This window comes from Musca vetustissima, unplaced genomic scaffold (assembly GCF_032173495.1).
Source record: "Musca vetustissima isolate MV318-11 ecotype Yass unplaced genomic scaffold, APGP_CSIRO_Mvet_v1 utg17252, whole genome shotgun sequence".
Taxonomy (NCBI): domain Eukaryota; kingdom Metazoa; phylum Arthropoda; class Insecta; order Diptera; family Muscidae; genus Musca; species Musca vetustissima.
This window is the reverse complement of record NW_026876597.1, coordinates 157,019-171,941: the sequence shown is the minus strand read 5'-3', so window position 1 is coordinate 171,941 and position 14,923 is coordinate 157,019. Positions and strand designations below refer to the sequence as shown.

The following is a 14,923-nucleotide window of genomic DNA, read 5'->3' as shown; positions in this document are numbered from 1 at the left end:
TATAAAAATCAAGCATGAACAACAACAACAGTGTAAAATAAAACTGCGACCTGAAAAAAGGGTTTTTTTCTTATTTATATCCCAGATATAAAAAAAATGCTGAAATTTTATGATGCAAAATTTTCCCCCCATTTTCATTTAAAAGGCGAAAAAAAAGAAAAACATTTTTTTTATTATTTTCATGTTGGCAGCAGCAGAAGTAGAAAAAAAGACGAACATACAGCTGAAAAAATAAAGAGGGTAACACGAAAAAGGAGGAAGAGAGTTGAGTGTCCTTTTTCGACCCCCCTGCTTCTCCCCACCACCAGATGATAAAGAAAAATGAAAAAAAAACATCATTGAAAAAAAAATGGAAAAATAAATAAAGTTTTGTATAAAAAGGGTTTAATGGGGAAAGGGGTGGGAGTTCGGTTAAGGGGAAAGCGGTCAGTTAGGTTGTTTTTTTTAATAAAAATTGAAATTAAAAATAAAATGTTAGAAAACCCCTTTTTCTAAGAAAAATGCCCAGAAAACCCCTGGACTAATGTCATTTGGCTTTTAAGGAAATGAAAAAAAGAAAAAGGAAAAAAATCTTCCAATTTTATTACCAAAGAAAATGAGGGAAAAACTCATGCCCTTTTTTGCAGAACCCAAAAAGAAAACAAACTAAAGAGGGAAACAAGGATTTCGTCCGCTCAACAGAAGCAAAGGATCATGTGTGTGATGGACATAGACGTGTGTCTGTGTCTGTGATAACAAGAAAATGTGGTGGGGAGAAAATATGGGAGCAAGGTTGTCATTGTATTGTACATTTTTTGAAATTTTGTGGAAAAAAATTACAACAACAAAAACATCAAAAATGGCCAAACCCCATTTCCCAGGAAGGGATTACCTAAAATTTCCATTTAAAATATTTATTTATTTTTTAATATTTTTTTCTTCTCTTTCATTTTCAGAATTAAATTGCTCGAAATCTTCATCTAACCTCCTCGCAAACCCCCCACCCACAATCATCCAACATGTTGCCGCAACAATATTGTTTGCGGTGGAAATACCATCACAGCAATCTACAGACAATGTTTTCACAGCTCCTGGATCGTGGCTGTTTCTGTGATGTCACCTTGGCGTGTGAGGGTCAGCTGATAAGGGCCCATCGGGTGGTTTTGTGCGCCTGCAGTACATTCTTCGATACGGTCCTCACAAATTATGCCAGTGAACGGGATCCCATTATTATTATGAAGGATATATCATTTGCCGACATCAAATGCTTGATTGAATTTATGTACAAGGGTGAAATTAATGTCGAACATGTAAGTAGGAAAAAAATATTTTTTTTTTAATTAAAAAAAAAAATTTCAAAATATTTTAATTTAAAAAAAAAATAATTTAAAATATGTTTTTAATACCATTCAGGGTATTATGTCTTCTTGCATATATTCGTGACAGGTAAAAGGAAACGAGATAGGCACTTGGTTCCTTTTGAGAATATGCATAGAATCACATTCTGAGTCGATTTATGCATGTCCGTCGGTCAGTCCGTCTGCAGATGTTAAATTGTAAACAAAGTACAGGTCGCAGTTGTGATCCGATTTAAATGAAATTTGGCACAGCTCACTTCTTCGGCCCAAGGACGAATCCTATTGAAATTGAAGAAAATCGATTCAGATTTGGATATAGCTCCCATATATATTTTCGCCCGATTCAATGTAAATGGGCCACCAAAGTCCCTATATAGCTTTCGATTTACACGAAATTTGACACAGAGTAGTGAATTAAGTCTAGAATGATGTGTGTTAAATTTCATGGAAATCGGTTCCGATTTAGATATAGCTCCCATATATATTTTCGTCCGATTTTAGGTAAATGCTGCACCAAAATCCCTATATATCATTAGATTTGCACGAAATTTGGCATAGCTTACAGAATTAAGTCTAAAATTGTGTGTGTTCAATTTCGTGAAAATCGGTTCAGATATATATGTAGCTCCCATATATATTTTCGCCCGATTTAAGGAAAATTCTGCACAAAGTCTCTATATATCTTTCGATTTCCACGAAATTTGGCACAGCGTAGTGAATTAGATATAAGATGACGTGTGTTAAGTTTCATGGAAATCGGTTCATATTTAGATATAGCTCCCATATATATTTTCGTCCGATTTAATGTAAATGGTGTAGTAAACTCCCTATATATTGTTCGATTTGCACGAAATTTGGCATAGAGTACTGAATTAAGTCTTAAATGTTGTGGGTTATGTTTCGTAAATATCGGTTCAAATTTATATATATCTCCCATATATATTATCGTCCGATTTAAGGTAAATGGTGTACCAAAGTCCCTATATATCTTTCGATTTGCACGAAATTTAGCATATCGTACCGAATGAGGCCATGAATGATGTGTGTTAAGTTTTGTGAAAATCGGTTCAGATTTAGATATAGCTCCCATATATATGTTCGTCCGATTTTGCACCAAAGTCCCCATACATCTTTCGATTTACACGAAATTTGGCACAGGGTATTGATTTAAATCTAGAAAGATGTGTGTTAAATTTTATGGAAATCGGTTCAGATTTATATATAGTTCCCATATATATTCGACCGATTTAAGGTAAATGGCGTACCACAGTGCCTATATATCTCTTGATTTGTACGAAATTTGGCACAGCGTACTGAATTAGGTCTAGAATGATGTGTGTTAAGTTTCGTGAAAATCGGTTCAGATTTAGATATAGCTCCCATATATAGTTTCGTCCGATTTAATGTAAATGGTGTACCAAAGTCCCTATATATCCTTCGATTTTCACGAAATTGTGTACAGTTTACTGAAATAAGTCTAGAATGATGTTTGTTAAATTTCATGGAAATCGGTACAGATTTAAATATATGTCCTATATATATTTTCATCCGATTTAATGTAAATTGTGCACAAAAGTCCCTAAATATCTTTAAATTTGCACGAAATTAGGCACAGCGTATTGAACTAAGTCTAGAATGATGTGTGCTATGTTTCGTGAAAATCGGTTCTGATTTGGATATAGCTCCCATATATATTTACGTCCGATTTAATGTAAATGCTGGACTTAAGTCCCTGTATATAATTCGATTTTTGTGAAATTTGGTATAGCGTGCTGAATTAAGTCTGCAATGACGTGTGTTAAGTTTCATAGAAATCGGTTCAGATTTAGGTATAGCTCCCATATATATTTTCGTCCGATTTAAGGTAAAAGGTGCACCAAAGTCCGTATATATCACTCGAATTGCACGAAATTTGGCACAGAGTATTGAAATAAGTCTACAATGATGTGTATTAAATTTCCTGAAAATCGGTTCAGATTTGGATATAGCTCCCATATATATTTTCGTCCGATTTTTAGTAAATGGTGTACCAAAGTCCCTATATATCATTCGAATTGCACGAAATTTGGCACAGCATATTGAAATAGGTGCAAAATGATGTGTGTTAAGTTAAGATATAGCTCACATGTATATTTTCGCCCCTATATTTTTTTAATTTTGGTTGAATTTTCAGACAAAAAAATAAACCCCATCCAATTTTATTTTTCTCTTTAATATCCCAATAAATAACTTGAAACAAATTATTTTCCCCCTTTTTTATAGGCCAACTTGGCATCCCTACTCAAAACAGCTGATGATCTCAAAATAAAAGGCCTAGCTGAGGTGACATGGCGTGACGATGAAGACGGCCCTCCGCCACCAACTCCACAAACGGAATTCTATTCTCCCACAACATCACGTAGCCGTGATATGTTACCTTATGACCACTATGGTCATGAATCCACTGCAACACATCCGCAAAGATCTCACAGTCCCAATGGAGGAGAACAGAGAGAGCAGAAGACACCGTCACCCAAACATGGTACCGCCATGAATGCCCGGCTGCCAACACTGACACCCATATTATCCTCCACTGCTACGGGCGGTGGTTCGGTGGTGGCAGCGGTTTCACCAAATGATGCCTATTTGGGACCGAAACGGAAGAGGGGTCGGCCACCATTGGATGATTCCTATGATGTTTTTAATGTGTAAGTAAAGCACCCAACTGGAAAATAAATCCCTCTACTAACCCATCCTTTTACAAATTTCAGACGCAAAATGGCCCATTATGCCGGCGATCAGGGTGATCAAGCACCCTATATGGAGGGAGGTTGCCCATATGCCGAGGAAAGATCCAACGCACAACAACAGCATCAGCAACAATTACAACATTCCCGACCCAATTCCCCCTCGGCTGCCGAAGCCTATCAACATCATGTCCAGCAGCAGAAGCAACGTTTACGCTATAAACCCCACAAGGGTCGAGATAATTCCCAGCCCGACGATGATGCCACAAATGAACCGGAATGGATTACCAGTTCATTGGAAGCTGAACAGGCAACAAAAGATCTCAATCGCCATAATGATCATGAAGATGAGGAGCATACAAAAAACTTGGTACATGACAGTGAAACCCTTGAAGGTGGCATAACCATTAAGAAGGAAAATCCGTCAGCCGATTCCTCACCTGAAAATTCTCAGCAGCAGCTGCAAGAAGTTCGGCGTAAAAATTCCAAAGATCAAGAATCACAAAAATCACCCAAAACCGAACAAAGCGATGAATTTCTAAATGAGGATGTGGGAGCCGCCACAGTTCCACAAACCGTGGAGGAAATTGAAAGCCAACAACAACAACAGCAGCAGCAACAAAAGAATACCACAAACAAGGAGAAGTCATCGTCATCATCCAATGGTCCTAACACCACATCCAATTCTCCAACTTCCTCCTCGGGATCATCGGCAACAAATGGATCCTCCTCCTCTTCAGCAGCCCACAAGACATCCTCGTCCTCATCAAATAACAATACTAATTCCCATTCCCATCAACATCATCACAGCACATCCAACTCACCATCGGCCTCTACATCCACGGCCGTTGCCACTCATCATGGACATCACGGAGGAGGTGGAGGAGTAACAACAGCAGCAGGCTCTGCACCCCCACCACCTCCTCCAACATCGGCTGCTCCTCCCTCGTCTTTACATGCCCATCCGTCACTAGCACATCACTATGGCAAATATGTGCCCGAAGGGTATCTCATCAATGAACATGGCATTCTAATGACACATGACTTCATACATGCTCCAACGGCGAGTATTCCAACATCTGCAGCTTCGACTGCTGCTTCCAATGGTGGTGCGCATCCCGATGAATATGTTGACATTAAAATGGATGATTATAATGAGGCGGACTTACGTTTGACCACGGAGGAAATGTCACAATGGCAGGATGTCATTAAAATGGATGATTACTTGGCCAAGGGCAGAAGGCCACAATTTTGGGAGGAACCATTTACGAGGAGGGTAAGCTTAAAAGAAATTATGTTATGGGTCGACAAAAGGAAACGAGATGGACACATGGTTCATTTTGAGAATATGCATAGAATCGCTTTCTGAGTCGATTTATAAACCCAGGGACGAACCCTATTGAAATTGGGGAAAATCGGTTCAGATTTAGATATAGCTCCCATAAATATTTTCGTCCGATTTAATGTAAATGGTGACTTAGCGTGGTAGCGTACTAAATTAGGTATAGAATGATGTGTGTTAAGTTTCGTAAAAGTCTGTACAGATTTAGATATAGCTCCCATATATATTTTCGTCCGATTTACTGTAAATGGTGTACCAAAGTCCCTATACATCTTTCGATTTGGACGAAATTTGACACAGCGTACTGAACTAGGTATAGAATGAAGCGTGTTAAGTTTCTTGAAAATCGGTTCAGATTTTGATATAGCTCCCACATATATTTTCGTCCGATTTAATGCAAATGTCCCTATATAACTTTCGAATTGCACGAAATTTGACACAGCGTACTGAATTAAGTCTAGAATGAAGTGTGTTAAGTTTCATAAAAATCGGTTCAGATTTAGATATAGCTCCCACATATATTTTCGTCCGATTTAATGTAAATGATGTACCAAAGACCCTGTATATCTCTCGATTTGCATGAAATTCGGCATAGCGTACTGAATTTGGTCTAAAATCATGTGTGTTAAATTTCATGCAAATCGGTTCGGATTTAGATATAGGTCCCATATGTATTTTCGTCCGATTTAATGTAAATGGTGCACAAAAGTCCCTATATGTCTTTCAATTTACACGAAATTTGGCATAGCGTTCTGAATTAAGTCTAGAATAATGTGTATTAAGTTTCGTGAAAATCGGTTCAGATTTATATATAGCTCCCATATTTATTTTCGTCCGATTTTAGATAAATGGTGTACCAAAGTCCCTGTATATCTTTCGATTTGCACGAAATTTAGCACAGCGGACTAAATTAAGTGTAGAGTGATGTGTGCTAAGTTTCGTGAAAATCGGTTCCAATTTAGATGTAGCTCCCATATATATTTTCGTCCGATTTTAGGTAAATGGTGTACCAAAATCGTTCAAATTGCACGAAATTTGGCACCTCGTATTGAATTAGGTTTAGAATGATGTCTGCTAAGTTTCGTGAAAATCGGTTCCGATTTAGATATAGCTCCCATATATATATTTTCTTCCGATTTAATGTAAATTGTGCGCTAAAGACCCTATATATCTTTTGATTTGCACAATATTTGGCACATGGTACTGAATTAAGTCTAAAATGATTTGTGTTAAGTTTCATGAAAATCGGTTCAGATTTAAATATAGCTCCCATATATATTTTCCGATTTCGATTTAATTATGATTATAAATCTCATTGTATACAAAAAATATTTTTTTTTATTTTCCAGGTCCTCGATGCCATTAAAAACAAAAGACTTGAAATGAAGAAAGCTGCACGTATTTTAGGTGTTTCATATGGTACGCTCTATGGACGTTATCGGGAGGTCTACGGTTGTCTCAAGCATCCATACAGGTATATAAGTAAATATCTTCAGTAAACATATGTACTGATTTTGGATTATTTTTATTTTATTATAGCAGCACATCAATGAGACCACAAAGTTCCCTAATGCAGCATCGATTTGATATGGCCTGGCCAACACCAAAACCGGGACAATTGGGTAAGTTATAATGCAGAACTGTATAAGGGAGTTTTTGTATAGAATATGTTTAGAGATCTAAACTTGATCATTGGAGACTACTGAAATGGTACAAAATTTAGGAGAGGATAGACACATTTGAAAGAGATATTGTAATAGATATAAAACGGAATTTACATTCGAACTCTTTACCGGGATAACCTACATTATCAGGATTTATTTGGTATATATTCAATTTATCTGATGGCACATGCCATTGAATGAAGCGTTATTTTTTATGATAATCTCTACTATACACAGTCTCGATAGTGTTCTTAATGACTTACTTTAAGTACCATCCCACATTTCGCAATTCATCTTCTGAAGACCTTGCATCCGAGCTCATCGTTCTCATGCGTATTTGTCTTTATTTTGACGGATATATAAAATAATTATACCCTCCACCATAAGGTACAGTGTATATTAAATTTGTCCTTCTGTTCGCAACATCCCGAAATATTCACCGGAGACCCATACAGAATATATATTTTTGATCAGAATAAAATTCGATGCCGATTTACCCATGTCCGTCTGTGGAAATCATGATAGAGATCAAAATATTTATGATAGAGCTCTGAAAATTTGCACAGACATTGCCAGTACTCCTAGGATGTTGGGTATTACAAATGGAATATATCGGTCGACGTTTTGGTGTAGCATCCATATAGCGGTACCCTCCAATATACGGTAATTTGTGGATTTTGGACATGTTTTTCAAACGAATGGGATGTAATTTTGTATTTTGGGTTCTCATTGTAAAGTTCACGTCCGTACCAAAAATAGTAAGTATTGACCCAAGTTTCAGGGTAGTCCTCATATGACGGTACCTCTCAATATTCGATATTTTGGGGATTTTGGACATGTTTTTAAACTAAATTGGCTGTATTCTGGGTTCTCATTGTATAGCACATGCCCGTACCAAAAATTATTAATATTGACCCAAGTTTCAGGGTAGCTCCCATATAAGGGTACACCCCAATATTCGGTATTTTGGGGATTTTGGACACGTTTTCCAAACGAATTGACTGTAATTTGGTATTATGGGTTCTCATGGAATAACACATATCCATACCAAAAATTATTATAATTGATATAAGTTTCAGGGTAGGCCCCATATAAGGGTATCTCCCAATATTCTATATTTTAAGGATTTTGGACACGTTTTTCAACCGATTTGGCTGTAGTTTGGCAGTCCATACCAATAATTGTTAATATTGGTCTATGTTTCAGGGTACCCTCCATGTAAGGGTACCCCCCTATATTCGATATTTTGCAGTTTTGGGACACGTATTTCAACCGAATTGACAGAAATCGTGTATTTTGGTTTCTCATTGCATATCACATGTCCGCACCAAAAATTATTAATATTGGTCTTATTTTTAGGGTAGCCCCCATATAACGGTATCCCGCAATATACGGTATTTTGAGGATTTTGGACATGTTTTCAAACCGAATTGGCTTTAATTTAGTATTTTGGGTTCTCATTGTGTAGCACATGTCCGTACCAAAAATTATCAATATTGACCCAAGTTTCAGGGTAGCACCTACACAACGGTACCCTCCAATATTCGAATATTAGGGATTTTGGATACATTTTTCAACCAAATTGGCTGTAATTTCGCATTTTGGTTTCTCATTGTATAACACATGCCCATGCCAAAAACTATTAATATTGACCCATGTTTCAGGGTAGCCCCTATATAACGGTACCCACCAATATTCGGTGTTTAATAGATTTGGGACACGTTTTTCAACCGAATTTACTGAAATTTTGTATTTTGGGTTCTCATTGTATAGCACATGCACGTACCACAAAATTACTATTATTGGTCTCAGTTTCAGGATAGCTCCCATATGAGAGTACCTCTTAATATTCGGTATTTTGGGGATTTTGGGCAGGTTTTACAATCTAATTCACTGTAATTCTGTATTTTAGGTTATCGTTGTATAGAACATCCTTGCACATAAACTTACTAATATTTAATATTATCATTTTGGTATATATTTTTTTAATATTTTATTTTTTTTTTCTCCCCAGATATTGGTAAACTACGACCCAAAGACTTAAGTGAACTCTGGACGCGACCGCAGATGTGAGAGAAAATTAGCAAAACTATGGGACGTAGTAGAACGGGGCTACAAAAATCACAAACTCCTACAAAATCCAAAAAATAAGGATACGATTTTTGGATTTTTCAATGGCTCCAAAAAAAGGTATCATGTCAAAGGTCATCAATGAGACCCCCAAAAATTAATTTGGAACCGAGTCACAAAGGATATAAAAAATTTACAAAAAAAGTCTTTGTTAGTATTAATATGTTTTGTCATAATACCATATAGCATTCCTTCCTGTGTATATAAACATATAAAATAATTAAATGTCTAGTGAATTATTTTTTAGTACTTTAAGAAAAATTTCTAATTAAATTAATTTTCTAAATGCATAAATACATACATATAAATTAAATTAAGATTATATTTCTAATAATGATATTGATAATTAAATATATAATTAATTATAAATTATTAAAAACACAATTAAACATAATTTATTGCATAAAAATATATTATTAAGATGAAGAAGAAGCAACCCCCACAGAAAATACATAAAAACATGATTTTAGTGTGAGGCTTTTATTGGAATTTAGTTTTGCTTTAATTTTTTTATAGAATAATTTTGTATTTTTTTTTTTAATTTTTAAAATTTATTTTAGGTATAAGTTTGTAAATTCTTTTTAATTATAGATTTTATGCATTTTTAGTTCCATTGTTTAATTTTTTATTTCTATGCAATCGCCACAAACATTATTTTAGGGTGGTCAGATACGGATGGGATAGGAAGATGGATAGGAAGGAAATTTTTAAATTCAACTCACATATTTATTCCCTAATAATACATGTCTGTCTGTCTGCCACCGAGTTTTTAAACTGAAGTCATCTTTTTTTTAATTTCAAAAAAATACCAAAATTTATTTTCTAAAAATTAATTTAAAAAAAAGCCATGTAAATATTTAAATAAAAATATTATATATCTGAAAAATTAATCTTCTTAAATAAATAATCATTTATATTCTAGCTTACAGAAATCCATAAGAAAATAAAAATTGATTAACAAATTTGTAAAAATTTCATATTAAAAAAAATCATAAAAAAATATTTTTTTTTCTCTCACGACAACATTGTATGTGGATTTACAGTTATATATGATTAGTAGAATTTCAAAATAAGAAAAATAATTAAAAAAAAAAACATATTGATAAACAAATTAAAAAAAATCACAAAAATATGCATTATCATTGTAACGGTATTTAATTTAAAATTAAATAATATACAAGGCAAAAAAACAGAACAAATAATTTACAAAAATTTAAAAGAAAAAAATAAATAATAAAATTATATCAATAATAAAAAATAACCTAAAAATCTTTAAATCGATTATGGATTTTCAATTCCAAATTTGCATTAAAGCTATTTTTTTATTTACGAATCAAAAAAATGGTGCGCCATCTCTACTAAAGTCGACGAAACTAAAATCTCATCGACACAAAAAACGTTTTTTTTTCTAATTTTTAGAAACAGTCTTACCACGCAATGTCGATAAATAAGTCACCATTCAAATACAACAACGACATCTTCAGGAAATTGTTGGTAACAATTTTAATACCCACCTTCAACACGAGAGGGCTTAATAAAGTGGCATTCCATCTATTACATTAGCGTATGACAACTGTCAATAATATTGAAAATATATCCGACCCTAAAAGTCGTTTCGGACATTATAATTCGGACAAATAAATTTTCAAATTGTTCCGTTGAATGCTCATTTTCGTGAAAAAAATTTAGGAAATCTGAAAATCTGATTTTGGTCCCCTTTTTACGTACATTTTGGTCCGAAAAAAAATGTTTTCAAATGGCAGCAGGGGAAGAGCAATATTGACTCAATCTTCCGAGTCCGAGGGACTCAAACTCAAATACCGTCTAAGAATGCCGGAGGAACGATGAAGTTGGTAAGATGGATGGGGCTCAAAACAAAGAAGGAGTATTTATCTGAGACACAATGGCAAAATCTGGCCAGGATCAATCGAAGGAAAAAACGCGAACAGAAACTTATACTCGGAAGAATAAGTATGACCTTTATTACAAAAGGCAACGTCATGATAGAACCCATGATAGAGGCCTTTAATCTACATAACAAGACACTGCTGGTTAAGAAGTCTTTCACAGGGAAGAGAACGCGGAAGGAACGCAGCTTATGGTTGACTTGGACAGGTCCGGTCAAGATTAAGGCGCACCCCAAAACTGTCTGACGATATTCACCGTCGACGCAGATTGAGATGTTTGAGAGCAAACACTTCAAGAATTGCTTCATCGGCTTGCGCAAGTACCCATGCTTCAGATCCACATAACAGCATGGGTAGCATCAGCGCCTTGTTTCTAAACTGCTTAATTAGACCATAGTAGCATCTGTTGTAGTGTTGGCCAACAGATGCTACTATGGTCTATGGCCTTCTCTAAATTTCAAAACTGATGTCATAACTTTTGTTTATAGCGGTACCGAGGTATAAAAAATCGTTTACTACCTCGAATCTGAAGTTTTCAAGTTCCACAGTTGGTCCGTGTCTACTGGACGTCTTGCGCGTCTGTTCTTCTCGTCATTTACCACCAGTCCCACTTTGACAGATTCCTTCTCAATCGTTCAAAGGTGTTCGACTCGATGTCGTTGGCGGAGCCATTTCTTTCACATTTGAATCTCGTATGACGATTTTCAACAGGATGTTATGTAGGTCACATACCAAACTGTCACCTTGTCTGGACCTTCGTTCGGTAGTGAAGGGCTCCGAGAGGTCTGGTCAATGGTGGATTTGCTAGGCCTGAAGCCGCATTTGTACGGTCTAATAAAGAATTAAAAAAAGTTACGTGCTCAGGTTGCGTTGTCCCAACCAGTTAAGGTTTCAGATAATGTTATGGATTAAAACAGGTTCCATAGTTTAATAGGAGGTTAGACACTGTGGAAAGTGAACACCCACTAATCTATGCCGTCTGCAGACCAGAGATACTCGATTGTCCCCATCTCCTCCTCGTCATCGCAGGATCCCATTTAATTGTAAATGTCCTCCCGCCATTACTCAAATTTCAGCTTTGCTCAGGTTCAACAGTGCGTATATTCTTTAGGCTGACAGATCATGACACATTGCTCATAGATTCGTTGTGCCAAGATTCATTGGCTCCTTCGTTAAAGAACGCCTCAAAATTATGGAAAAGGTGAGAGATGGGTGGTTTTATTGCGTCATCGATTACTAGATCTGAAGATTGAGATCTTCGTCTATCTAATTCAGCTTTTTCATTATACATGAAGTCACAGTGTCCTGGAACCCAACACAACCGACAGCCGTTAATGTTTCCCAAGCAGCTCCAAAAACGAGGACTTGATATTACGCGATTTGATGGCATTAAGGGCTGCTTGAATATCCACAAAAATAGTCACCTGGGGATTTGATTGGGCCAGCTATTGCTAGATCTGTTGATTTAGATCCAAGTGCTTTTTTCATTACCCATGAAGTCACAGTGTCGTAGTACCCAACACCCAATACAGTTTTTAGTGTTTCCAACGCTGCTCTAAACTTGAGGACGACCTCCGGCTTGATATTGCAGGATTTGATGTCTTTAAGAGCCGCTTGATTATCCACAAAGATAGCACCGCTTCAACGATCTCAGCATCCAGAATTTTTATTAAATATGCTGCCTTTCAAATCGCAAAGATTCCAGCTTGGAAAATCCTACAGTTGCTATCCAACTTGAAGGTTAACTGAAGGCCTAGCCTTTCACAGTAGACCCCAGCCCCTGTATATTCTACTACATTCGACCCGTCTGTATAAAAATGCCATACCGTCCACGAATTTGACGAAATTTTACATGGAGAAGGGGATCGGGCCAAAGAATAAGCATGCCAGTTTTGATAAAGATCTGTCAAATGACGTATTCAGATATTATTTAATAACCCATTAGAGGGCAGAAATAAAGCGCTGATTGCTTTAAAATTTTCCTATAGATTCCAGTTATGGTCAAGGACAACGCCTATAATTTACGGCAATGATCACATGAAAAATTTGGGATGAAGTGGATCGAAAACTTAATTTTGAGTGTTTTTTTTCGAGTCGATCTATAGGCCACAAACCGAACATCACAACACAACAGGGAATCTCGATAATTAATGATGAGGTCTGTACTGAAAATTGAGAATATTTGGATAATATATCAGTGTATGGAAGAAGTGCTTTTAATCTCTAATCGGTCAAGATGGTGCAAATATCACGAAATATTCCCAGGATCGAAATAAACATTCGCAAAAAGTTAGAGTTCCGTGGTAGTTGTGTAGCGTGTCGTATGGAAGGCCCCGTCAGACTATACTGCTCCGCTTAATTAAATTTATTTTTAATTTTTCTTTCTGTTTTAATATTTGATTATTTATTTTATTAATATTAAAATTCCTCCCTGTTCTACAATTACCCTATGCTGTGATATTTTTGCACACACACTGAACATACCCAATGATTTACTGAACACTGTTCCAGCCATCAATGTGACAGGTGTGTGTGTTGCAACACATCTGTTTGTTTCCCCTGCTCACAACAGTAACCAAAATAATGTACCCACTAACATTCTTTACCATCTCTATTATGTCTCTGAGCAGAGAGCTACCGTCTGTGTGTGAGAGCGCACACACGAGAGCAAGCTTGCCCAAGCAAAGCAAACTGGCGAATTCACCACAGCAACTTTGCATGCCCAATCATTGAAAAGTTTGTTGAGCACATCATCATTTGTAAACGTTACGTTGGACGTGTTGGTTGTGTTGTGTGCGCGTGTCCTATTGCGGTTAAGTGAACGTGACGTGAGAACGAAACGTGTGTGTCGAGTCGTTGTCGCGGCGCCTTTTACTACTTGTTTAGTGTACGTTTGATTTTCGATACGACGATTTGGTTCGTTTATTTGCGTTCCTGTGCGAGCGAAAGAAAAAAAGTTAGTTCGTTGGCAGAGTTGGTGTCTCGAAAATAAATAAAATAATACAGAAAAGAAAAACGAAGCGAAACGAAAGAATTAAGAAAAGTAAATTTATTGTTTTTTATTAATAAAAATTCAGAAAAAACAACAACAACAATAAACCCAGAGGATAAAGTGTGTGTGAATGTGGAAGAATTTTATTTTTTTGTGAATTAAAATTGATGAAGCAAGACAATGGAGGAAATTTTTGTTGTATACTATTAGTAGGTGTTGTTGTTGTATTGAGTGTTGTTTTTTGCGCCCTACTCCTCCTCGCAATGATGCCTATGCGGGATTTTTATTTTCTTTTTGGATTAATATTAAACGAATTGAATTGAAACGAATTGTCTTTAATTAAACTAACAAATAATAATCATATGAAGAATAATGATATGCTATGTGATGTGGATCAAGGCGCTAACACAAGCGAGAGCGTTGGAGGCCCAAATGCCGCCGCCGCACCCAAAAAGTTTATTTAATAAATTATGAGAAAATAGAGATGAAAACGAAGCACGACAAAAAAAAATATTCAATGAATTGTGAAAATTCAACATTGAGAGAATTTCATATTGGTGGCAAGAAAATTTGTTTCTAAAAATAACAAATATATATTTTTTAAAAATATATAAATGACGACAAGAACATAGTTTTGTGAAATATAAAAAATATTTTATATTAAAAAATAAATAAGAAAAACAAATTCTAAATCAAACGTAAACCAAGTGGCTGTACTCTTCTTTCAATGTTAAACTCTGTTATTTTAACCAAACTACTCTACAATAACAGCAGCAACAACAACATAATCATCATCAGAAAAAAAAACTCGACTTCACCTCAACC

At 35.7% G+C, this 14,923-nt stretch overlaps 1 protein-coding gene across 1 annotated transcript; it reads left to right on the top strand.

The window, feature by feature from the left end:
- Positions 1–998: 998 nt before the first annotated feature.
- On the top strand, positions 999–9,223 carry LOC133321143 (longitudinals lacking protein, isoforms H/M/V-like). Its single transcript, XM_061530235.1, has 6 exons — positions 999–1,289; positions 3,600–4,024; positions 4,088–5,339; positions 6,755–6,879; positions 6,945–7,027; positions 9,084–9,223. The coding sequence occupies exons 1-6, from the start codon at positions 999–1,001 to the stop codon at positions 9,140–9,142; spliced, it is 2,235 nt and encodes a 744-aa protein (XP_061386219.1). The 3' UTR covers positions 9,143–9,223.
- Positions 9,224–14,923: the final 5,700 nt, after the last annotated feature.

Bases quoted from the DNA above. Each gene is read 5' to 3' on its own strand.
- LOC133321143 (XM_061530235.1), top strand. From the start codon at position 999: ATGTTGCCGCAACAATATTGTTTGCGGTGGAAATACCATCACAGCAAT. The intron at 1,290-3,599 runs GTAAGTAGGAAA...CCTTTTTTATAG, and splicing joins GTGAAATTAATGTCGAACAT to GCCAACTTGGCATCCCTACT. The intron at 5,340-6,754 runs GTAAGCTTAAAA...TTTATTTTCCAG, and splicing joins AGGAACCATTTACGAGGAGG to GTCCTCGATGCCATTAAAAA.